This window comes from Synchiropus splendidus, chromosome 12 (genome assembly GCF_027744825.2).
Source record: "Synchiropus splendidus isolate RoL2022-P1 chromosome 12, RoL_Sspl_1.0, whole genome shotgun sequence".
NCBI classification, from domain to species: Eukaryota; Metazoa; Chordata; class Actinopteri; order Syngnathiformes; family Callionymidae; genus Synchiropus; species Synchiropus splendidus.
The window spans coordinates 19,073,100-19,098,483 of NC_071345.1; the positions used below are offsets into that span (position 1 = coordinate 19,073,100).

Below are 25,384 nucleotides of genomic sequence, written 5' to 3' on the forward strand. Positions count from 1 at the left end.
AAGTCATGGCTGCATTTCCCAATAATGTTCCTTATTAGTTTTTGTTGGTTGTACTTGAGAATGTTTCTGGTCCGCATACATCATTTGGAGCAGTCAGTTCATTGCCTCAAAAAAAGCTTTGCAGACTTTGATGAAAGTGTGTCACAAATTTTCAGACATTGATTTCACAGAATAGGAAGTGTAAATGTCATGTCTTCGGACACTGATCTGAAAAAGATGCAAAGTCTCATTTATGCTTATGAAGATTGCATATATCTGTTGTTTGATTTGAATGTCAATTTTCACTGTAGGAGCTGAAGCTGCCGTTTACTTTTATGAGTGGCCATATCCACGAACTGCGTATCCATGTTCCGTGGACCAAGCTGGGCTCAGAGCCTGTCGTCATTACAATCAACACAATGGAATGCATCCTCAAGCTCAGAGATGGAGATCCGGTTAGTCATCTACTTTTATCAAATGTTTGTTATTTTTATGTTTCATGGCACAAGTCGAATGCTGTAGACACAGATCATTAAGAGCATTTTGTTAGAAAATACATTTACCTTCTCATGCATTTAACCTGTTTTTTTGTGCTTAACAGTTTGATTGAGAGCAGTCTGCTCCAGTTGTTAAATGATTCTGTGATAAACATTTTGCTTTGTGTTTATTTAATAAAGTTAAATGGGATGGTAAGCTAACACAAGAGATTTTTGTAATTGGTCGTCTGAAAAACAAAGCCGACCTATACACTAGAGTCTGAAAGCTAGAGGGATGACCACTAAACCATGGAACTCCACAGTATCTGTTCAAACACACTGAACAGTGACAAACGCATTTGGCCTCCCATAATTTAACGGATATTGACAGCGTATTACATTTTCTGTCAAACTCCCCGCCTCCGTGATGTTTTGGACAGAAAATGAACCTCTGTTTTATTTATTTATTTTTAAAAGGGTTTTCTTTTTTATCCAGATTTCCCAGAGGAAAACATGTCTCTAGTGCAGTCCATTTGAGATAATTTGGTCTATCGCAATGTATCGCAATGGTATTGATTTATTATGTGTAGTGTGAATCAAATATTACATATGACTTGAAAATGCCTCCACGTCAGTGAATTGTGGGGCGTAATTGCTATTGGATGTCTTTCTGATATTTACTCCCATGTAGCGCAATATGGAGTCAAACCATATTTGTGGCAAAAGTCCACTTACTGTAAGATGAAGAAATGAAAGTGACCACTGAACTTCAGATGGACATATTGGACACATGGTACCCCAGAGTACCTAGTGTTCTTTAATGGAAATGCTGACAGTTTTTTTTGTTTTTGAATGTTTTTTTAATACTGTAATTTGTCCATGGTGTATTTGTTATTCATTGTTTTTAAAACATTTATTTAAATTTGATTTTATTTGGGTTCTGGCAAATTCCTACTGTATATGTGGTTGGCTGGAAGAAAAGGCTTCCAGAGTCTGGATTATATTTGAAAGGGGACTTTTCTCTAAGGGTTTTCAAATGCTTCAAAAAGGAATCTGTTCGTGCCAAACATATTTAGTCTTGAAGCTGAACTACTGAATTCATTTTTTGTTCCTGTGGCCACCTACAGTTGCAGGGTGTAATGGTTTGTACATTTTTGCTGTCATTACAAATCACGCTTTTGCTCCCACATGGAGGGAGAGAGCCAGCAATTTCACACAGATGTATCACAAGAATATGATTCAATGGTTTTATGAAATAAACAATGGTACAGCTTTTTGGGACCCATCAAAAAGTATCTGATGAGTAGCAAAAACTTTGATAAAAATCCTTAAGCTGTTGGTTCAGCTTGACATTGATAATATTTATATGTTGAACTAAACCAAAGAGCTGAAGAAATTGAGCCTCATCATTTTACATGCTTAAACCTGCTTACATGTTGTCACTTGTCAAACTCAGTCACGATAAATGCATTTGAATATGTTTGTGAGTGGTTGTGCAAATGTTTTCATGTATGACAAAAATGATATTCGACATCTTGTAATTTGTAAAATGCTTTTCTTTGTTTTATAATGCATCTTTGCAGATCGAGTGTCCTAAATATCTAAAAATGACGTGTTCATGTCAAAGTTCCTATGGCCATTGACTTCAGTTTTCCAGTCATCTTGTGATGAATGGCTTCCTGATCTTGGTTGCTTTTATAGTTATGTTTACTAAGATTGACACACTTTCACAAAGTTTTTTTTTTTTTTCAGAAGTTTGTTCTCTGGTTTTTCTTGCTTCTGTAGTCAGTTTATAGTTTCGACCTTGACTCCTTCATGATGTTTTAGTCATTTTCTCTTCAGTAACCAATTAAGAGATCCTGGCTACAATAGATTTCTCTTTTCTTTTATTGGACGGAGCAAATGAGCTTCACTAGAAAGAAGGCCATCAAAGGCATCTCCCGACAGATGTCTGATCTCAAACTTATGAGTGGAAACCATGCTAAATGAATCCAATACAAACTAACCAATTGCAATCTGTGGGGAAGGGGGCGCAGGAAGTCCTTCAGGTCTGATGTTTAGGAATTAATTGGAAAAACATTTAGAAAAGAACAATTATGCATTAGGAACATTTTCCTGGAATTCTAGTGAAAGGTAAATGCACTTATACATCTGAGCTATGAGCCAGGGTTTATTATTTAGATCAACAGTTATCATACTATGTTTAAAAAAAAAACTATTGTCCCTGTTACCTTGACTTAATGTCCTGAATATATCCTTGCTTGAAAGGAAGAGATTAATGGTGCTGTGGTAATTGAATTTAAAATACCATATTTTATCCCATTTTATATCCCATATTCATTCCGTGAGTGAGTAGGTAGAATGTGTAAGGTACTGCAGACTGGTAGCATGTGTAAGGTACTGCCATCACATACCAAACACAGGAGTGAGAAGGAACTTTCCGTCAAATTACAGAAATGCTACCTACTCACTCCGGGAGTGAGAAGGTAGCATCCACTCTGGTTAAGGTACTGCCATTACATACCAAACACAGGCGTGAGAAGGAACTTTCCGTCAAATTACAGAAATGAATGATTAATATGTTTTCATTTCTTAATGACTGCTGAAGCCTGTGTGCTTCTTTGCAAAAACATTGTACAACTTTGACCGTTCATTTGAGTTTGTATAATTTAACCACATTATTAAGTCTATTTCAATGATCATGTTTTCCCTTGAGAGGAGCTGGGCAATATCTGTGATTTTCAATCAGACCCATCTGCAGAGAATGTAGAGCAGCTTACAATTAAAGTTCCCAGCATATGTGGAAATATTGGCATTTTGCAGCTGTTGCAGATTATAGCTCCCGTTGACAGTGTAATTGATAATAATGAGCTGTAATGAAGACTTAAAAGGTCTTCAGTATTCGAATGGCTGTCATTTTTATTTTGACGTTTGTTATTTTAGTCAAAATGTTAATGACATGCAGCAGCTAGTTCATCATTAATTTTGCTAAATATTTGGGATCAGCTTTTTTCTGTCTTTTAAAGAGCATGGATGCCTACTATTGGACTCAGTTTGGTATAAAAACCTTTTGTCTCTACATCAGATTAGTGTTGGCGTCCATGTCCAAAAGCATAGTTTGTCGACAAGAAATGTGGTCAACGAGTGTTGTGGTCATCAACAGCTTTCTTTTTAGGGAAAGACGCACACATTCTCTCGTGGGTTACTTGGTATGACCTTCTTTGGTCTGACCCTTTCTAAGTACAAAGAAATATGAGCATGTCGAGGGCTCCTCAGATTGAAACAATAGCTTTAAAGGACACTAGTATATGAAGTGCATGGGAACTGGAGTTATCAGAACTCATAAGGTCTTCATTTATTATTTGACATGCCATATGCCCCTCAGTCTGCATGTCTCATTGAAAGAGTTGGCAGCAAGTTCAAATGTTCACACCAAAGAATTAATATCTGGAAAAGTATGTTTCGTTTCATTGTTTTGTCTTTTATGATTTTGGGTGTCAAATGGTCAACTTGGTTATAGATTTTCCTTATTGTCATTTTCTTGCCCAACCATCGGTTTTTAAAGATCTTTCGTGAAATGTTCCAGGATGTTTTATCTCTTTATTCTAGTGTTGTGTTCAACTCCAACTGTAGCCCAGGAGCAAAAACAGCCGTGCCTCAATTTAGTGTTAGTGCAATTTCCTTTTTGTTCTTCTTAACACATTCAAAACCTGCCCCAGATGTGGAAGATGAGGTGTGATCAGAAAAAGAGTGGACTGTAACATTCCCAAGCACTCTTTACTTTTTATGAGCCAAAGATAAGGGTTTCAAAAGTTAGAAGAGATTTTATGCTCTTGGATCCACTTTGTGCTCCATCTGAGTTTTTCGTGGCTGCTGATTTCGATATTTGATTCATGCTGTAATTAAAGGTGATACTATTTTCAGATGTGGCCCCATTCAAAGCACTATTATCTTTATATAAGACAGTTAAAGATATAAGTATGTGTTAAGTGTATTTTTTTAGATTAGATTATATGGCCTTTATTAGTCCCACAGTAGGGACATTCTGCTATGACCTGCATTTCTCAGTAAACTGTCGCAGTGTTGCTACAACCCCAAAAAGGAAATTACCAAGTTTTTTATTCTATTTATTCAATGTAATGTAAGAACATGCATTTTAAGGTTTTTAATTTGTGTTTCGCCAACTCTTTTGTCGAAGTGTTGCAGAGGTCTCCAGTTGAATGACATTTTGAGCTTATGAAAAACATGATATGTGAATGCACATTTTGAGCAAATAGTTGAAATGGTTTTGGAAGGCTAACAGTTTATTGAACTAGATCAACTACTTTTTGTTACTGTATTTTCTCTTGTCTCAGCTCTTGCCCTGTGTATCAAGGGACTGATCAGATTGTTTTCTGCCAATGCGGTTCACACCCCTAATTTATTTCCAGCACCACAGAATGTAATTCATTTTAAATTTATTAGAATTTATTGTAACTTTACTTGAGCACGTTCGAATGTTGCCAACATCACTATGAACTATCTTTTTTTTTTCCTCTAAAATGAAATTGTTACTGTTGGAGCCACAATGATAGTATGCTGCTAATTAGAATTCTGGCCAACATATTCGTGTGATTCCAAAATCTGTTTCCTCAACCTCATCGTGAACATTCCAGCGGAGAAAAAAAGGCAACAATAAGTGTTTTTTTCCTTCACTTGGTGTATTGTAATTCTTATGCGTATTCCATGAAATCGAATATCTTCAGGCTAAATCTTGTCTTCAGCAGAAATCTGTCTTTTTTAAATTATTGCAAATGTTCTCTTTGGAGTCAGCATACAGAGAGAAAAAAGATGGTTCAAGAAAACACCCTCTGGTGGTTTGCAATCAGATTGGACAAGCTGGGTAATCTCTGTCCTGATGCCATCCGGATATCATGCCTTTGATTCACCAGCTCACAGAGAGCAACTGGCTTACAGAGATTTTTTGCGAAGTCTGTTTGATCATCAGCTCAGTAGGGCCTTTCTTCAGGACAGAAGAGATGCCAGTTGACATGGACTTTAGCGTGTCTGTTTTCCTTGAATACAACCGTTTGTCTTGTAACGGAATCCAGCTTTTACTGATACTGTGGAAACAGTTTGCACTGGACAAATAATTTGAGCGACTTTAGAAAGACATGAAGATGGAACGTTAAGAAAAGAAAGTTTTCTGAATGTGATTACTTGTGTGTGTGTTTTTTTGGCATAGAATTTATTTTTATTATGACAACTAAATGTGTTGTCTTTCATATTTACGCATTTAATTTAAAGAGAGATTAAATGCAAAAGTTTAGTCTCTGACATTAAATTGAGCTTTGAATACATCTATTTATCTCATTGCACTGCTTTGAGCTTTGTTTGGTTAAGCACACAAATTCACGAAGCAATTCCAGCCTCGTTGCTTTTGTTGAGATAACGTTTAGTTTTCAGTCATGCACTGCACCATGACATAGCTTTCCCTTTGAGGTTTTAGTTCCTTGTTGGATTATGTTACTTCTATTCTTCCCGCAGACGTAGAAAAGCATTCGGGGGAAAAATTAAGCCCAGTGGCTTCCTGCAGCCAGTGAGTCAACTTGTGATCAATATACCTCAACCAGGATGTTCTGCATCTGCTTGCTAATCCTTCTCTCCGGCCATCCGGACTTCTGCGGCCCTTTAGCGCAAGTCATTATTTCCTTGGTGCTGCTGGTGATATTAATTATGTTGCAATTAGGCCTAATGTTTGCCTCTTTAGGGCTCCTCAAGCTGGGCATTTGGATGCTTGCTTGCTCTTTTGGCTCAAATCCAAAACGAGAAACCAAAATTGATTGAAGTAATCCACAAGTATTGCGTCATGCACCTATCACTTGTATTAACTGCTGTTAATGCAGAGATAAATAAACTGATACAACGTAGCAATAGAAATGTGAAATCCTTCTGGTGGGGTGTCTGCTGTGTCTGTGTGTATGTCACGAGAAGTATCCTTGTGTGACTCCACGCAACATAAACTGTGGGTGGTCTGTTTTCACATTTTAACGTGCATGTGCTCCATTTAAGTCCACAGCACTTTTTTTAAACATATGTAATGATTTAATCTTCTTGTAGCCAGAGGAAAACTCATCCACTTAAACGCTGCAGCAGCTCCTCTGCGTTTTCTGTTTTTCAATGAGTTAGCTTCGACTCACCCTAGAGTGTGCTGGAATTAGGAGTGTTTTCTTTTATCTTGGCTGCCTGGGGCCCTTGTAATGTGTGGGTAAGAGAAGAAGAATGTGATAAGGATAATTGCACAACAGATCACTCTGTGTTGGGGGCGAAAGGAAAATATGAAGTTGTTGAGGAAGCACAGGGTTGAGCGAGATGATAATAAATAAACATGCAGGTCAGTCAAACGTGTTTCACCAGTCTGATATCCACAATGTTGATTTATTTTATTTTGTATGACTAATAACATACTCAAGTGCTCTGCAGGAGAAAGATGCGCAGTTATACTCATCCTGGGAGCAAGTCCTTCACTCTAGAATTTTCTCCACTAGGGGCAAGGTGAAAAACTATATCAGGAACAATATATGTTCCCGACTGAAGGGGACAATGGTGATACTGATGGATCAGGGAATCTGAGCTACGAATGTCGTCTTGGTGTTGTGCTGTGGTGACCAAAAGAAAGCTGTGCAAGAAGGCCTCAGAGCTGACAGGGACAAACCTCCCAGCACATAATCATTTCCTTAGTGTTTCTTAAATGAAGCTAAATTTAAGTGAAAATGAGAAAAAAAAGATGCTGTCAAACTGCATTGCAATGTCACCATTGCAAATGCGGACATTGTGATTAAAGTGATTCTTGTGCAGCCGTTCGCATGTATAGGTTACAAGCAGCCAAAATGAGTTTCTTCAGGCAGGTGACTGGTGTCTCTTCCTGGCACTCGGCTTGGAGCTGCTTCTTCACTGCATTGAAAGGACATTTTGGGTTGTTTGTTAAGGTGTTTACTTTACAAGAAATGGAAACAAGCGGAAACAAGCTGTGCACTATGGACATCTTGATTTATCCACACTGCTCTCACAAGTTGGACAAAGTGAGAAAGATTACTGACGCTCAAGCATTTTTTTTAGCCGTGAATTATTGATCCAGACATTAAAAAGGATCAATGAATAGTCTGGCAATCTTCAGAAATTTGGGAAAAATCTGCGTCTTTCTTCTTCGCTGTTTTCCTTACGCAGACAGCTGTGCATGATCACAGCAGTTGCAACAGCGCAGTACCAGTTAGATCCCATTGATTTAAGTTAATCTGTCTGACAATAAAATCAGATGTTTGTCTAATAAAGGCAAAAATACGGGAGTTATCAAACGCCCGCACATATTGCGAGTCCCGGACCGCTGTGCTCCTCCCCAGTTCTGGGAGTTTGCGCAGCTGTTTTTGAGCAATGGTGTCCATCCAGACACTGATCAGATCTTTTACTTCTCTGCATCTATCATGTTTGTGTGGACAGACGCTGTACACGTAGGTTCCGGCATCTAGCGGCAAGTCGCCTGAGGTGAGAAGCTCACCCCACGCGGAGAGCTTCCTGAGACAAGGTGCAGCTCTTCAGCCGGGACCAAGTCCGCGGCCAGAATGTGGTTCGCATGTGTTTACATGTGGGACTTTGGAGCATAGCACGCTTTGTCTCAAGACAGAGTCAGCGGTGTGAAAAACCCCTTTGTCTCACTGGCGCAAATGCTGCCTCAGCAACTCAACTTTGGATGAGTGTTGGAAGTGAATGACGGACTTCTGTCACTGCGTTTAGATTGACCAATCACGATAGAAGATGATTTCTTAGACAATATGTTACGTTAAACGATCATATGCTGTGTGTGGAGCTCGGTATGGTTTGTTAGCCCATGTCTTGGCGAATGGTAAATGACATGTTGGAGCTAGACTGTTTATATGGTAATGCTGCATCAACACTGCTTGTGAGTTATGTGAGTAGATGCATTCTTCTGTTAAATATTTTCTGGCTCATTGTGTCAATAGTGTCTTAACCTCTGTTTATTTAGGACAAAAATGCCTCTCTTAGCTTTAGTGCATCATATGTTGTTTGGCCTAACTTTACATCCTGAGACAGATGCATGTTAATATCTGTGACAATATTTGATGCTGGTATGTGCCATTCACATGAAATTTTGCCCAAGGCTTTCCATAACTTAGCATAATTGTCTGAAATGGACGATGTATTATTATATGGGACCTGTAAAGTTTGAAAAGGTTATCTAAATGGTTCCCAAATTTTTGTGAACTTAAGTGTTCATCCTCTCTGTGTGTTTGTGGAAGAAAGCAACATCTCTGAGCCACAATGAAGTTGTGGGAGGTTTTGGTGATTTACAAATACAAAACGTCTCGCAATTAAAGCGATAAATGTAATGACTGTTTTTCGAGCAGAGTTTTGGTTTTTATGCTCTTGGCCTGGGTTCCAAAGATGGCGATGTGTGGGCATGGCTGTGTGGGAAATCCCAAAACAGTGGATATTGTTTTAAAATAATTGAGCCAGTATGTGTGTAGTTTAACACATCAATAAAACATATGACCCAAATGGCAATTATTATTGAAACATCTATCACATTGATCTTTTGTTTCTTGGAATATCTGTGAGCAAGCCTTAACTTATATAATTAATCCTTTAAGATACTTTCAAATGAGTAAGAAAAACTCATACAGGATGAGACTGAGCCAATGCCACCAACTACCTTCTCCCACCAAGTGCTGCAAAGCTGCATTCCACTGATTTATATTTTATAGGGACTTAGTAATTACTCATTTTCAAATTGTGAAAAGAATTGGCCAAGGAACTCGTCCATGTGACCTGCTGCACTTGAATCTGAGTGAACGTGTGTGTGTTCACGTTCCCTTTGCGTGGAGTGTTTTATTGTAGCTCACACGTTGCAGTTATTAGCAATAGGGGGTAGTAGTGCCAGCGTAAGCAGCATGCCTCACATGCTCAGCCTGGGTTTGTGGTTAGCTGATGGAGACATCTGAAGGATCAGAGCCTCTCAGATCTAAATCAGGAACATTGTCTTGCTCTTTTCCATTCTCCCTTTGTACACAATTTAGCATTTTAACTGACTTCTTCACTTTGCTCCACTTTACTCGTCCTCCATGTTGCTTGGCATTTCAGTGTTTGTTTTACCCCATTGGCATGTACCCTAAACACGTTCCTTCACTTTGTGTAATTACTGAGGCAGGCAGGTGTTTCAGGTGCAGTAATATCAGAAGTGTAACATAGCATGCAGCCTGTAGACAAATTTGAACTTGCCCCAATGAAAAGAAAATGGAGACGCAGTGAATTAAATTGTTAAGCTATGTTCCAAATTCCATCACGGCACCTACATTAGAACTAGCCAACATCCTGTCTGAAATCCTTATTCTTGGCAGTAAATCAAATGTTGGAATTGGGGGTATGACTTAAACCCCCTTTATTGTATGACAAAAAAAGGGCAATGACCTTAGAGCTCCTACTGAACTGACTTGTGTAAATATTCAGCGAAATAACTTTGGGAACTGGCTGAAATTGATACAAGGCATGTCTGCATCTTTAATTTGGAGATCAACTTGATTAGAGAAGAGAGCTGGAGCTACAACCTTCTAATCTTATAATGCATATCGCTGGTTGTGACCAGAGAAACTGAAGAGCTGTATAGACGTTTGGTTTGAAATCATTACGTCTTTATCCACTTGTCAGATGGCAGGTATTGTATGCAGCTGTTTCAGCAGTGAGCTCCAAGATTCCTTATTTGGTCACCACACTAACCACAAAGGATCCTTGGGTGTTTCCAGTCCTGTGTGTAGATTGAATTCCTCCACGTAGTGCTCATTTTGCTAGATCTTGAGACACAATCCCCACTTCTTTTCACAAACTTCACTAGAGAATATCAGGAATCTTATAGGTTGATCAGTGGCCAATAAAAAAAAGTTATTGAAGAAAGAGAAAGTAGGGCATTCATGACTTCTTCCCTGTGACACAACATGTTTCCCAATCCCAAACCAGGATTTGAACTTCTGACCTCTTGGCTCATAGTAATTGATGTGGCCCCCTAACCTGATCATGACATTCTGCGATAGGGAAATGAATGTGGTTCATTAGTCTAAATAAGAGGATAGGTGTGACTAGGGAGGATACACAGCATGGAGGAAAATGAGGATGGGGTGTGCTGACCTACTGTAGCAACTAGGGCTGCATATTGGCAAGAATCTGGTGGTACAACATGTATTTCAATGCCTTTGCCTACCTTTGAATCCTGAGGTTGCTGGTCTATTTGTTTTGGCCATCAGCCATGTATGCATAACAGACGTTGGAAAGAAAAAGATGCTAAGATAATAAATCTTCAAACGTCTAGTTGAGTGTGTCATATAGTTTTCTCTCCATCCATTTAATCAAGTACTATTTTTCAGCCGATGCTGGTTCTGATATTTTTTTGGATCGTGGTCTTTGGTCCGTATCTATTTTAGCATGTTATGTAGGGTAACATTTTATAGCTGTCTTTATTAATTTTTCTTTCATGAAGCATATTTGGGAATTTTCATTTAAACGCCATGAACATCACTTTTTTTTCGCTGGGCTGATGGATGTGTTCAACTCCGAGGAACATTTGTTAACAAGTAATTTGAGTTGACTGTGATGAGCTTGGTTCCCCTCTGCTTACATTCCAGTGGGATCGTCATCAATGGTTTGAGTAGATTAAGTGTAAAAGAAGTGGCCACATAGCTTTTTACATTACTGGAACCATCCCAGTCTATGACAGTATGTTTATAACAGCAAGCTTCTTTTCATGTAGTAGTTCTTTTGGTGCCAGCTGGAAACCATTCCTATGAGAACCAGCGATTCTTGGATTGATTAAGGGAAAGAAGAAGTGGAAAGTTGTACACAACTAGCGACTAAGAAGGAAGACAGGTGATAAAAGGAGAGGAAAATTGTTCAATGTCACTTGACATCGAACCATCAAATAATGTTAAGGGCAAAATGTACACTTTTTCTGTAAAGTTACTTCTTCATTGCTACATACTTTTACGCACAATGACACACTTCAGTATTGCAAGACGAAATGGACACAGAAGAACAGACTCTATATATTTCAAATAATCAACGTTTGCCGTTTGTATGCAAATGCATTATTTTCTGTGAAAACAAAGAGTCCTGTATGTTAAACCTCTAGTGTTTTTTAGGTCTTCACAATCCTGTGTAAAAGACGTTAAGAATTATTTGTGAAGAAAGTGTGATGTCTAAATGTAAGGTATTGTTTTTATTGTTGGAATAACAGCAGTCTAATTGCTGAACCCCATGGCTTTGTTGCCCCATGTGACCTGTGTGCTTGAGTGTGTGTGTGTGTGTGTGTGTGTTTGTGTGTGTTTGTGTGTGTGTGTGTGTGTGTGTGTGTGTGTGTGTGTGTGTGTGTGTGTGTGTGTGTGTGTGTGTGTGTGTGTGTGTGTGTGTGTGTGTGTGTGTGTGTGTGTGTGTGTGTGTGTGTGTGTGTGCGTGTGTGTGTTTGGAGGAGAGCTTGGGTGAGCAGCCTCTGATAAGGAGCTATTGGGTTTCCTTCATTTATTTTCTCAATCCATAGGCGTTCGCCCTTCACTGCCTGGCCTCCAATTTGTGGGCCTGCTGCTTTGATGTCAGCATGGGTCTGCCAGCGACCTGCAGAGGAAGAACAACAATAACAAAGGGTGTTTGCTCAGCCATGGTCTTCGATATGCTCCCATTAATCTGCTGAAACTCTGAAATGGACCAGTTTTAATAATGTTTGGGTTTCTGACGATTCAGCTCAAAATAGAAAGATGGGAAACATGGGTATCAGAACACCTGCATGTCTGCATGTTAAATCAAGGCTGTCATCAGGAGAAGAAGACAAAACCTGTCTGTCTTGCCTGAATATGAACGATGGATCGAGAAAAACACAAAGTAGGGCATCTGTTATTTCAATCATCTGGAAGTATTTGTTGCATTGAATAATAAAGTATGTTTTAAGCTTTAAATAATATTGATTGTTTAGTTTAAGTGTTTTTTTTTAATAGCTGCAAGTTGGCGGAGACTGTTCAGATGACGTGGTAAATTTCAGACACTGCCCAAGTCCCTGACCTGAGCCAGACGTCTGCAGGGTGACAGAGGTTAGAGCTAGTCTTCCTGTGCTCTAACCTTCCACTGCGGCATACTTGCCTCCTGAGTAGGTGGTTCCTTCTGTCTGTCACTCTCGTCAAAGTGGAAAGCGACCGGGCTTTTTTCAATTCTCACCTCGGTTGAATTTGTTGTTTTTTTGTTTTTTTTCTGCCTCACTCACTTCTACGTCTCATAGATGTGCAGATAAACCAACAAACAAAATTTGAAGCTAGACAACAATGTTGTTCTTTAATATCTGACACCTTATTATTTGACATGAGACTGGCTATCGCAACGATAAACTATTCTATTTCATTACAGTCAGCCAAGCATGCTCTTGGGTAACCATGTCCTGGTTCAAAATACGCATCTTAACTCTGTCACACGCAGAGAAGGAGGTGCAACAGTGCCAGAACTAGAGAATGTGAGGTGTGGTATGCTATAAATGCTGGCGCAAATGTTTTATTTGCCTTGCTTGTTTTGGTATGTGATGCTATGTGACGTTTCCGTCTTGTGTAGCTGAATATATTCACGTTTGACACCTTTACTGTTTGCATTACTAGATATTAAGAGAGAGTCCTGAGCACTCCAGCGTCACTGCTTCCTTCATCTCAATGTCAAACGCTCACTTTGTCCTGACGCTGTATCACCAAGGCTGGCTGAAAAGCTCTGCTGTAACCTCTAATCAATGCCATACTGAGGGTTCTCCTCCACCCCCGTCTTTTCTCCATCATCCTATTTTTAGAATGTGTCTAGGGTTTTGAGTTCTATTCTTTTTTTTTTACCTTTTATGGAGTACTTCTTCCAGTGTTTTTCCCCTACTGTGTTTCAGCCTTGTGCCCTCTGTATGATGCATGAGTTTGATATTACATTGAAGTTGATTGTAAGCTGTGTTTCTGGCGAAGCACATGTTAGTATAATTTATATTATTCCTTTTTAGCCATTCTTATACACGTTTATTAAAAAACTACTTTCATTTGGGAGTCTTTCCTCAAAGCTGAGGTTTAAAATATCACTTTCTTCCTGACATCAAGTGGTGCTTTCTAATTAGACTGAAAAGCATCTATCTTTCCCCAAATTTGTCATCTCCATACATCCTACAGTTGAAAATTTACTCTCACTCTGGATTCAAATGTCTCTCAGTGCATTCCTGGTGTCAACAGTTCACTAGTCTCTCTGCTGAGGAGGAAAGGTCTTCACCTATGTCTTTGAAAGTTTATTAATCGAGCCATATGTTGTCTTATGTTCAGGCAGTACATATCATATTACTCCTTCAATTTTAATGACATTACTAAAAGTAACTCAGAATTGCTGATATTAATGTTTCATGTGTAAATGCTAGTGAGCCTCACATGCCTTGTTTGTTTTCTTAACCAGAACGACCATGAGAGTGGCTCCAGCTCTACCAGTCGCACTGTCTCAGACAGCTCCAAGGCTGTAGCCAAGCCCCGACGCCTGCAACAGGCTGCCCCCAGCGACCCGGACCTGCCCCCAGGTGAGTGATGGCCCTGAGGCCAGTAAGGCTACACTACCTCCCTGCTCTGGCCACCAGAGCAGCCGCTGCTCTTGTGGGGGAGGATTGGCCTACTGAATGATGCAAAGATTTAGCCTCATTTACGCTCGAGTGTCCTAGGGGAGGAGAGTCAGAGTACTTACTGAATACACATTTGCTGATTATTTCTATGGACATGCTTGAAATATAGAGAGTGAACCATAATGCTTTTGGATATATCTTGTTGTTGAAAATGCAATAACTATCCTGGTGACATTTTTAACAAAACAGCGCTACTGTATTTTGTGATCATGAACATTTGCCCCTGGTTTTGAACGAAGTCAGGCAATCTATATGTGGAGCAGGAAGTCATGGTATGAGTCTCTTTGTGTTTACTAAAGTAGGATGTTTGGTCATTTGTGCTGTAACCTAATTCATCATGGCTCTTCAATACATTATGGGCTACTGACACCTTATGTCTGTATACACTGTGTTTATTAGTTTAATTTAACTGTCAATAAAGACATGTTCATGTTGACTGATAAATGATGCCCAGCACATGTATATCCCCACTCATAATCCTTTATTTTCAGAATGAGATAACCATAATGTTTCCAATGCAGATTACGTATCTGGACTGAGCATTAAGCAAGCTTCAAGCCAAACGACTGAAAGCCCGGTATCAAGGGAGGATATGTTTCCATGCCTTAAGATGTGAGATAATATCACACCCCAGCTGTTAAAGCAGGGTGCCTCTTACCTAGGTAACTCCCACTAGACCAGTATCTATTGGGTCTCGCCGTGCGTGTTTGGGGGAAAAAAAAAAAATGTACTTAATGACTTATTTTATAAACTTATTTATTGTATTTATTTGCTAGACCCATCCAAAAATGTTGTTTGGTCATAAGACACAGTCATCTTCTCTCTGTCCATTTTCAAGGAAGAGCAATCTTTTTTCCAACAGGTTTTTATTTTTTATTTTTTTTTATTTATAGCAATTCATATTGTCACACGTAATCATTGTGTTACTGGTCCCACATTTCATATCCTGCTTTCATTTATACATCAAGTGATGAGATAATGGGATACCAATGTCTATTCTCTACCTTCTCTACCTATTGTCGTCCTCCCTCCTACAGGTCAACTAGGTTTTTACTTGAAGGTGCAGGGTGGGTGTTAGTTCTGAAAAGTGTAGATTATTTTAGTATATTTACACAGGTATTTGCCTAAACACGTATTTTAGAATCAGCAAAGGTTTGAAGGAAGATTAACTTTGAATGATCCGAGTAGCAATGTGGATACAGAGTGGAGTGCTTCTCGCTCTGTACAGCAGCTGTTCTAGTCTTACTGCTATGCTACTTAAGGATGGAGAATATCCCGTACCGGTAAAGGCCGGCGCTTTCCCCAACTGGAGCTTTTCTCTGCTCTGGAGAGCTGCTGTACCATGCATGTATGCAGTCCTGTGTGATTCCAAGGTGTTTAAGTGAAGGCTTGTTACCACAAACTTGATTAATATTCGGCTTAGATTCTTAGTGTCATTCAAAAAAATGACCCATTATGTGAACTCCTTAATTCAGTTGGCATTTTTATATTTGCATGTACCTTTTTTAATGCTTGAGAAAATACGTTGCATTTATTTATTTATTTATGTTGTTTTAGCCTGTCGAGTGGTAATATGTTTTTGTTTCATCTATGTTGAAGAACAAAACAGAGTGCAGTTTGGTTTCATCATTTATTAAATGTAAAAGTATTGGGTTGCTGTGAAAGTAATTTAGACTTTTAAAATGTTTCTATCTCATCTACTGCGGCACTTGATGGTGTTTTTATTCATTATATTTGTGTTTGATTAACTAGAGGGAAATATGAGGTGTCATTAGGTTACAGCGAGTGAAGTGCAGGTGCAACAGTCGCATGGTCACATTCATGGACACACAAGAGAGCCGCCATGCTTACCTGAAGGCCTCCCACATGTGTCACAAACACACATGACATGAGCTAATTTTATGCCCTTCCCTCTTCCTTGTTCCTTTTCTTCTTTTTTCCAATGAAATTATTCCAGGCTTGTCTACACATGGTGTTGCTTACTACAAGCAAAACAATCCTCTAATTTATACAAATACTCTCATCAGAAGGACCATTTATTTCAGACCAATTATTGGATCTACTATGCTCCCTGCCAAGCACTTAGATACTGGAAAACTACATTTGTTTTGGGAAGACATTGAGACGTAAAGCTTTATGTGTTTCAACTTGTCAGGAGTATGTGGAATACAGCAAAGGAGGAAAGAAAAATGTTGTTTGTCCAGGATTTTATAGCTTGCTATCTTCATATTTTGTCCTCTGACATTAGTGCCTTTTTATTTTGCTGCGCAATGATCCGTTTTATGTGTTTTGGTTCTGTTAAGGTTCTGTTTTTGGGCATCTGCATTTTTTTATTGATAAATCACTATGAATAGTCATGCTGGGTATTAAACTGCTATTGCAAATATAAACCAAAACTGATAAGTGCACGGTTGGACTGGCATTTCATCCTTTTGAGGCTGCATGTGCTTATGCAGTATGAGGTTAGCCAAAGACAGAATAGGAGATCCCTTCAGAGAACTTTACTCTAAGTACTCTGTCTACCTCTAGCTGAATCAGGTTAAGAATCATGTTTTTTTACAGGTATTTTGTATTTTCTGCTGCACCTATCCATATTACACATTGTGGCAGGAGAGGAAAAAAACTCTGGGACGTCTTCTTATTTTAAAGTGAGGGAGAGTGGCTTGGAGCTCTGGTATTAGGCTAACGTGTCTTTTTTTGGGAAGAGGGCAACGCTAGACTTTTGAAGATGTTGACGTGAATATTCCAAAACAATTTTGCAACTTACTGTTCTAATTTATCGTGTTATGTCTGTTTTGTGTTTCAGGTTACGTGCAGAGTCTCATCAGACGAGTGGTGAACAATGTCAATGTTGTGGTGAATAACTTGATTCTGAAATACGTGGAAGATGACATCGTGTTGTCGGTCAACATCACGTCAGCTGAATGCTTCACAGTTGATGATATATGGGAGAGGGCCTTCATGGACGTCACTGGTAAGCAACTTCTGCTTATGTCCTCGTGCAGTTAGATACACCAACTCAGGACATAAGTATGCTATTATTGCTGTTTTACTCATCCCTAGTGTAATACTTTTACATGTCTTTTTATTTTGGGCTGTTTTAAAGTGTTATTTGTGTGCAGCTCCAGAACTGGTTCTGAGAAAAGTGATCAACTTTGCTGACTGTACCGTGTGCTTGGACAAGAGGAACGCCAGTGGAAAGATAGAGTTTTATCAGGACCCGCTGCTCTACAAGTGCTCCTTCAGAACACGTCTACATTTCAGCTACGACAACGTCAATTCCAAGATCCCAGCAGTTATCAAAGTAATGAACATTGAGCCAATGGTGTTGCAGTTATGCAAGAATATTTTCCATAGGTTCAAGTTTCCTTTGTCTTGTGCTCATAACTATGATTTGTTTCTGAGGTTTATTTGTTAGTTTATTATTTTCCAATAAGTTTGGCAAATTTCCACTATAGAAAATTGAGGCCCATTATTGGTTGTTTATCAGGACAAAAACAATATCAAAATTAGTTGTTTTTTGTTAATTTCAAAGTGTATTAAGACTAGAGATGAGCAGCCAAATTCCGTGGCAGTTCCCTCACTTATTTTCAGCCCCTTTTCACTTTATGAAGGGAGGTATTTGTGTAATAACGTGGGTTTGCTGTGTCGCATTTTGCTGTAATTGTCCTTCTATATATTCTCAGATCCAGACCATGGTGGAGACCCTTAAGTTGTCCATTACTGATCAACAGCTGCCAATGTTTATACGCATCTTAGAGCTGATCATTGCCCTATACTATGGAGAAATAGGAGGGCACAAAGAAGCAGAGCGAGAAGAGGGCAATGGTCAAAACAAGGAGGCTTGTACAAGTCCATCTGGTGAGTGACATTGCATTGAGTTGAGTGAGTTTTCTCTTACTCTGCTGAACTCCTGATATCTGGGTGACTATTGAGCCCAACTGTTGTGCTTTATTATCAACAGTAATTCTTATTAATCTCCGAGCCTAGAAAGAGAGAGGCCTCCGGTGGCCTCATGTGACACTTCTTACTTCTGACTATCTTAGCAGATCAAACTTGAGCCTTTCGTCTTTGCTCTGTGTGACACATCCGTCACTTTCCCACCAAGCAGTGGTTCCGTTGACTGGCTGTCCACCACTTGCCAAGGTTCTGGGTCAGTGTCCTTTTCTGAGGGAGCACTCTTGTACTCCTTTACACATACACACAGAGCTACAGTGCTTTTAAGACTTTTTTTTCTTGTTAATATATTCACACTCTAATCTTAGTTCTTGTCATTGTGGTGTTGTTGCATTGTGCTCAAATGTTCCAAAAAGTATACACGGCAATCATTTAACAATATCTTACGTAGTTAAAAAAATCAATAGTATGCATGTATTCAGAACAACACTAATCTTGTAAGCAAATAAAATAAAGCATACTGACAGCATCTTCCCTGCTTCAAAAGAAATAAGGTATTGCAAGTAAATTAAATGTGCATTTAAGAGTAACATAACAAATGTAAATATATCTGTTGTGCAGTTTTCTACATTTGAAATGCCTCCTGTATGGTTTGTCTCAGTGTTAAGGGTGAAGAAACAGTTCTCAGAAACACTAGGTCTCATACTGCATCTGTAAATAATGGAAAAACAAATCATTGCTATCATTCATGAGTGAATCGCATCATTTGGGTTAGCACAATGAGAAGGATGGAAGAATAATGCTTTAACACGTCTCACTTGACACAGCAATTGTAATATTGTTTATCCCCAACACTTTTTATGATTGCTGCATGATTATTTATATCATCAGACAAACACATGCATGCACGTGCAAGTTTGTATTTATGTCCTTGTTAGGACTTTGTGTGGACCTCTTGTTGCCATCATGCTATCTCCAGCCTCTCACCTTAAACCTAACTAAACCAATGATGATGACCTAGTCTTCATCCTCAAATAGACCTTGTGTGTAGAATCCATGAGCATTTTTTCCATGAATTGACATAAATAAACATATATTGGATCTATTGTAACTCAGAATACAACTAGACTAAATGTTCACTCCAGCGGTCTCTGCCTTTATTTAACCAGCATTAAACACAAAATCACTCTATGTTGACTGTCAGCCAGATTCCTATGGTGAAGATTATATAAACTCTGCGCCATCCTCAGGCAGTAAGTAGAATCAACGTGAGTTACTGACCAAGTGAGGTAATCAAACATGGTTTGCCAGTAAAAAGAAACGCTAACACTAACCAGCAGGAGTTTTACTGCAGTTTACCAGAATTTCCCATACATGGGTGCATCTTACAACTACTGTGCTGTGTCTTAGCATCCTTTCTGTTATTGTCCCGCTGCTTCTGTGACTCCTTTGGTCATCTCTGCTAAATACTGGTCCACTCACAGTACAACGTGTCCATTCTATTGCCCAGATGCACCAAAATTAGGTTTTTAAAAGCATCAGCTCACAGAGATGAAGAGGTGAAGGAAACCTCCTTTGCATAGTCACAAAAAATGTCATATTCTGAAGGGAGAGATTATTTGATACTAAGACATTGTATTTGATTTTGTTGTACTTTGTCTTGGATCCAAGTTTCTTTATACATTAGATATCCTAATTTTATGTGGGTGGGTGATTATTTTGGACCTTAAAAAGTTATCATAAATATATGCTCTCTTTAGTGTGTGTCCCAGAAAAGAGGCAATAATTGTAATAAGGAATCTTAATACATTATCTATGTCTGATGCAACGCTCTCTTTCTCACTCGCCATCTGATGCAGTCACAATTTCTCCCCCAAATAGATCTGACAGAACCCTAATAAAGTTCACAGTGTGATTCAACTCTATCTTGGTCAGGAGTGTTCACAAAGTGTGCTTGCTTCAAACCCTGATAGGCACTGTTGTTTTCACGGAGTTTGCTTCCTCAGCCTTTTCAACAAACAATCTTTGGTGCATGTAATCCAAGACAGACCATACTCGTCAAGCTTGATCTCCTTCATTTGGATGGGTGCAGGGGAAATTGGATCATGAGAAAAAAACAGTAATACAAGCAGGAATCAGACACAGCCTCATTTTCTTTCTCAATTGTCTGGTAATTGCATCTGCCACATTGAGTAGTGAAAAGCAAATTTGCATTAGGCTCCTCCTATATTGTTTGTTAAACTGCCTACATTATCTACACATCCGTATAAATAGTTGATAAACATATGATATTGTACTTAAAATAGCTGTAGCCAACCTCTCTCCAAACCCCACCTCATTCCAAAAACTCACATTCCACCTCTCCCTAACTGCTCATCTTCTACCCAGCCAAATAGAACAGGATCAAGTCCCCAGTCCCTCATGACTAATCAGTCTTTGTATTACCAGGAGCATATTATGGTAGTGGGGAAGTGGTGGGCAGAGGGAGACGGCCCAACACAGTAAAGCAAATTCATTTACTCCCTCCAACGAGCGCCCTGCCTGCTGGCTCGGAACTTTTACTGCAAGTTGGCGCAGCTCTCCGTATAGTGTCCAATGCCAGATGTAAGAGTTAGTGTCATGCTGCTGCTATGTAAAGCCCCCGAGAATGAATTAGTATCCCATCACGAAAATATACAAGAGAGGACCAGCTCTTGGAACCCGAGCAACTACAGATCTCACAATGCTGGAAGTCATTGACAGAGTAGAAGAGGTGTGTGTTTAAGTAAGTAGGCGTATGACTTTTCGGTCGGAGCTTAATCTAAGGATTATTTTGCTGTTACTGAGTCAGTTACTCATACTTTTAAGTTTTAATTGTTGACCGTTATTGCGTTTAGGTTTATACTTTTTTTAAAACTATTTTTTCATAGCAAAATGTATTGTGCAAATAAACTGGCTATTGATAACATAGCATCAATTATTATTAAGAACTTGTAACACATTCTTCTGAATGATCATATTGCTTTACTACTAATCTTTACTTAACAGAGGCACTTTCATTATTATGATCCACAACCATGCGATCTCTCGGTGTGAATATGTGACCTTTGTTTGATGACATCAGAGGTAGACGAAACAGCAATATTAAAACAAGATCAAGAAAAACACATATGTACTGTGGAAATCATAACTCACGCAGCAAGGAGTTGGACATTATTCACCCATAAGCAATGATTTAGTCCTATTTATAATTAACAATTTATTTTACTTTAATGAACTATTAAACATTCACTGTTCATTTAATAGTTGTTTGTGTGTGTTTCCGTTTTGCTCAGCTCTTTTCATTCATACTTTTCTCATGAGCTCTAACCTTGCAAACACTACTGACACTGAACAAAAAAAAACATTCTGGAAGTCAAACTACAAAGACACATGGAAAAGATGATGTAATAAGACCAAGTTGCTCCCTGATTTACCAGGTTTCCTTTGCTGTTGTGCCAAACCTTTAGCGTATTAAAAAAAAGCAATTTGCTCCATTAACATTTTAGATGTTCTGTTATCCGGTTTCTATTCAGTGTGAATTATCATTATTTTTACTTCTGAAGTGTTCAGTTTGCAGTTTAACTGAAAACCTAGATTATATTTGTATTCAACTGCTACTTTTACCTGCTCTTTGCTTTGATGACTCTCGATCCAGACATGGCGTGTTATGGTAACTTTCATTCAATCCTCATGTTGGAAAGACCTGTTGTGTTTTGTCATTGATGAAAGGAAGCTTTAACAACCCTGAACTGTTAGTGTTTTGTTTGGAATGATTGCTTAGTGATTTTAATGTGTTTGTCCAAAAGCTGCGTGAGCTCTGACCTTCGTGTCACATGAGTGTCTGGTCAAGGTTTTCGATTGCCGTAGAAGGTGCTGTGTCTGCCCGACAAAGTCACTCCAACTGGATGGCGCAATCCCACAGATCAATTTCTAGGGTTTTTATTACAAACTTCATGTGGTCCCCATATGTGAGTATGTGACAGCAGCCTTTTTAATCATAGTTTCTTTTTCCTTTATGTGTGTAAATGTCCATAGGCCATTTCTTAAAACCAAATTTCCTTTCTGTTCAGCATTTCTGTGAAAAAGACGCTATGAGGCTGCACCACATTTGTCCCATGTTAATTGAAATGTTTCATTCTTTTAATACGTTGTCATGTCCATCTCCTCTCCATAAACATGGAGGGACATCTACTGGCCTATCAGGGCACTGCTTTATCTGACTTGGTTTTGCTCACTGTCTTACTTTCACGCACATAAGTATTGATTAACTTGTAGCACCTTTTGAGTTGGCACCCAGACCTCTCTTGTGTGCCTACTGTAATGGGCATAGCTACTGTAACTCTTGGTTCCTTTTCAGATTTTTACACAGTGAGTTATTTGTTCCAATTTAATGTCAAAAAATGCATTTAAAGAAAGAATGGGGTATTTTTTGTCCTCAATGTAGAGGTTTTTACCTTGCACCATCAGGCCTCGCTTGTCTGTATTTCTCTGGGAATTTGTCTTCCACTGCTGTGGATTACTACTTCAAAGTCTACTTAATCCGCTATGTTTTGATCATTTGATTTGTAATTGCACCTTTATTGCCTTGCTATTCTAACATTGATTTCATCAGCTTGTGACATGAAGTGAAAAGAGCTTAGCTTGTTGAACTGACACCTCAAAGGGTTGCACAGAGTGTAAACGAGAAAAGAAGGATCGGCCAGAAAAAACTTCAGATAAGAGACATAAGAAAAACAAGAGATTTCAACATACCAATTTCCGAAGTGAGAGATTTAATTAAAATATGCCATAATTCTCACCGCCTTTGCCTTTGGGATTCCTAAGATGTGACCTCACGGACAACGCTGTTTTCTTGGTGAGGACGTGTGGCTGTGAGGAATGGGATTACACATTCTTGTGTATTGACATCAGCTCCCTCTCCCGATTTGTGTGGAAACGGACACGATGAGACTAGTGGAGACGTTGTATCAGAGAATAGGTTAGTGTCGGTTGGCAGGTTGGTTTTAAGTCAGACCATCTCTGAAAACAAGGTAGTATGTATGTATAAAATGTACCTTCTACAAACAATCATCAAAAGTCCTTTGCTGTCTCTATATATAATACATAAAAATAGCAGGACAGTTGCTGGTCATGATATTGCAATTATGTATATTATAAAAAAAACATTGTATTATTTTTTTTATCATAAAAATACATTTAAAACAGTACAGCAGCTGGTTAAAGAATTGATTCCCATATCAACATTAGTGAAATAATTTGGCTGACTATTCCTGGGTAAAATGTAGTCAGTCTTAACAAAACGCCAATCAATCATGTATTGTGATTAATGACTTGCTAATGTGCTGCAAATATACATACGAATACATACAGTTGTATATTTACAATAAATGTTCTCTAATATAAATTGTGACCAGTTATTTTTTTCACTGTTTTACAGGCATGGAGGTGGATAAGGAATCCCAGAGTCTGAATTCGAGCCCCAATCAAGAACACTACTCACAGCCACAGAGTTCTGAAGACATGGACCAGGGTTGGGTGTCGTGGGCATGGTCCTTCGTCCCAGCCATTGTTGGTACGGAGGAAGACGGAGATGAAGAATTCTACCCACCAGGAGAGGGAGAGGGAACACTGAGCAGCCATCTGCAGCATACAACCAAGGACCCTGTCGTTTCCATTGGCTTCTACTGCACAAAGGCTTCTGTTACTTTCAAGGTAAAATCACTGGAACCTCTTGGACTATAGTTACGTTTCCCCACAGAGTGCTTGCATGGACACTTACAGTAAAGAAAAAGGTGCCTGATGCACAATTCTGAACCGTTTTCTGACTCATTGAATGGTGTCGTTGAACAAGTCACTTTTGTTCATAGAGCTTACTGGGTTTCTATACATCTGGTATTGTGCTCTTATGATGCAGGGATGCAGATTAGTATGAACATTTCAAAAATGTAGCAATGTTAAATCTGTAATTTGTACTTTGTGGTTTTTCCAGGTGCAGTTAAGACTACCTTCCTCTAGTATTGGTTCTCTTGCTTTAGTCAACTTCCCTTTGCTTCACCCCGCTACATGCCTGGTTGTAGTGAGTCGTAAAGAACCGCTTGATCTCCAGGAAGTTTCAGCCCTCATCTCTGTGTGCGGTACAGGGGAGGGTATTGTGACCGCTAACTGGTGTCTCGGGTCACGTTAATGTTTTAAACATTATACATGGTATGATGGCTATTGAGAAACGGATCTTGTATCTTAATCCTGCCTGTTCACTCAGAATAGTTGGAATTCATCTGCGTTTCCCCTCAGGTTTAGTCACTTCAGATCACATTACTGCTTGTGTGTGTGGGGGTAAGTAACCCAGTGTGTGATTAGTGAAAGGGAGGCACGTCCCTGGCCAACTCAACCTTGCCTCTTTTCTAATAATGCTTAAATTGTTCCTGCATTGTTTGAGTTCTTTTAATCAATTAATTGCCTCCTAGCTTGAGTAATTGCAGACAGCTGAAAGGATGTTTTTTTCTCTTTCCTGCAAGGAAGTATTTAGTTTTGGGGAATTTAATGTCCGACTTTTCTGTGGCTGTTCCCTGAGATGGTGCAATATATGGAAGTAAAATGCAAATCGGGGGGTATTTTGGAGTCCCGACTTGTTTGATTACCAGTTTTGACACAGCTCTTGGGCTCCTATTGTGTTTCTGTTGGAATGCCATTTTTGCCACTTTACCTCTTCTTGACAGGGAAATTCACTGTTCCTCATTTTCACTTGTTCTCTTGTAAAGATCTATCGTTCATGGCCAAAGTCAAGGTTGGAACAAACTCATTGCCTGAATGAAAAATAGTCTGTTAACCTTTTTTGCTTTAAGCAGAACAGCACAATTGCTAAAAACTACCAGATTCCTTCTATATCATTGGCACTTTATACTTGAATATCTGAGGGGTGGTTTTATGTTGGTAAGCCCCTTTCCATTGTTTGGCTGCGCCATTGAGTACTGCTGTCAAAAAGTTGATGGACTTTAAGTGATTAAAAATAAGATAGAACTTGAGAAGTAAGCAGGAGTGGCTAATGTCTGCTCCATCAGTTGGAGTAATAAGGCACAGCTGCTTCTTGTTCTGCACCTGCTTCCTGTGTTAAAGTTGAATGGGTTGGGGTCTGCACAGTTCCGCAGCCAAAGTTGTTATAACAGCTTAAGTATCAGGTCTGTACCACACTAACCACATCCTTCACTCTGTCTTACACGATTCAACTACTGAACAATTTGTTGTATTTGTGTCACATTCTTCTTTTCTGTCCTGGAGTTAAGCATTCCACAGGTGCTTAAATCATCGTCAT

At 39.0% G+C, this 25,384-nt stretch overlaps 1 protein-coding gene across 5 annotated transcripts in view; it reads left to right on the forward strand.

Annotated features, from left to right (window-relative positions):
• LOC128767966 (intermembrane lipid transfer protein VPS13B-like) overlaps positions 1-25,384 on the forward strand; it is a 252,311-nt gene that overhangs the window by 1,486 nt on the left and 225,441 nt on the right. For 2 of the 5 annotated variants that reach the window (XM_053880402.1, XM_053880401.1), the window contains exons 3-8: positions 291-434; positions 13,941-14,058; positions 16,964-17,131; positions 17,280-17,461; positions 17,844-18,018; positions 23,513-23,787. In XM_053880402.1, the coding sequence (XP_053736377.1) occupies positions 291-434; positions 13,941-14,058; positions 16,964-17,131; positions 17,280-17,461; positions 17,844-18,018; positions 23,513-23,787 (1,062 nt within the window). Of the gene's footprint in view, positions 1-290; positions 435-13,940; positions 14,059-16,963; positions 17,132-17,279; positions 17,462-17,843; positions 18,019-21,572; positions 21,746-22,574; positions 23,054-23,512; positions 23,788-25,384 lie in introns of those variants that run through there. The other 3 variants (XM_053880404.1, XM_053880405.1, XM_053880403.1) reach the window with 3 other exon arrangements.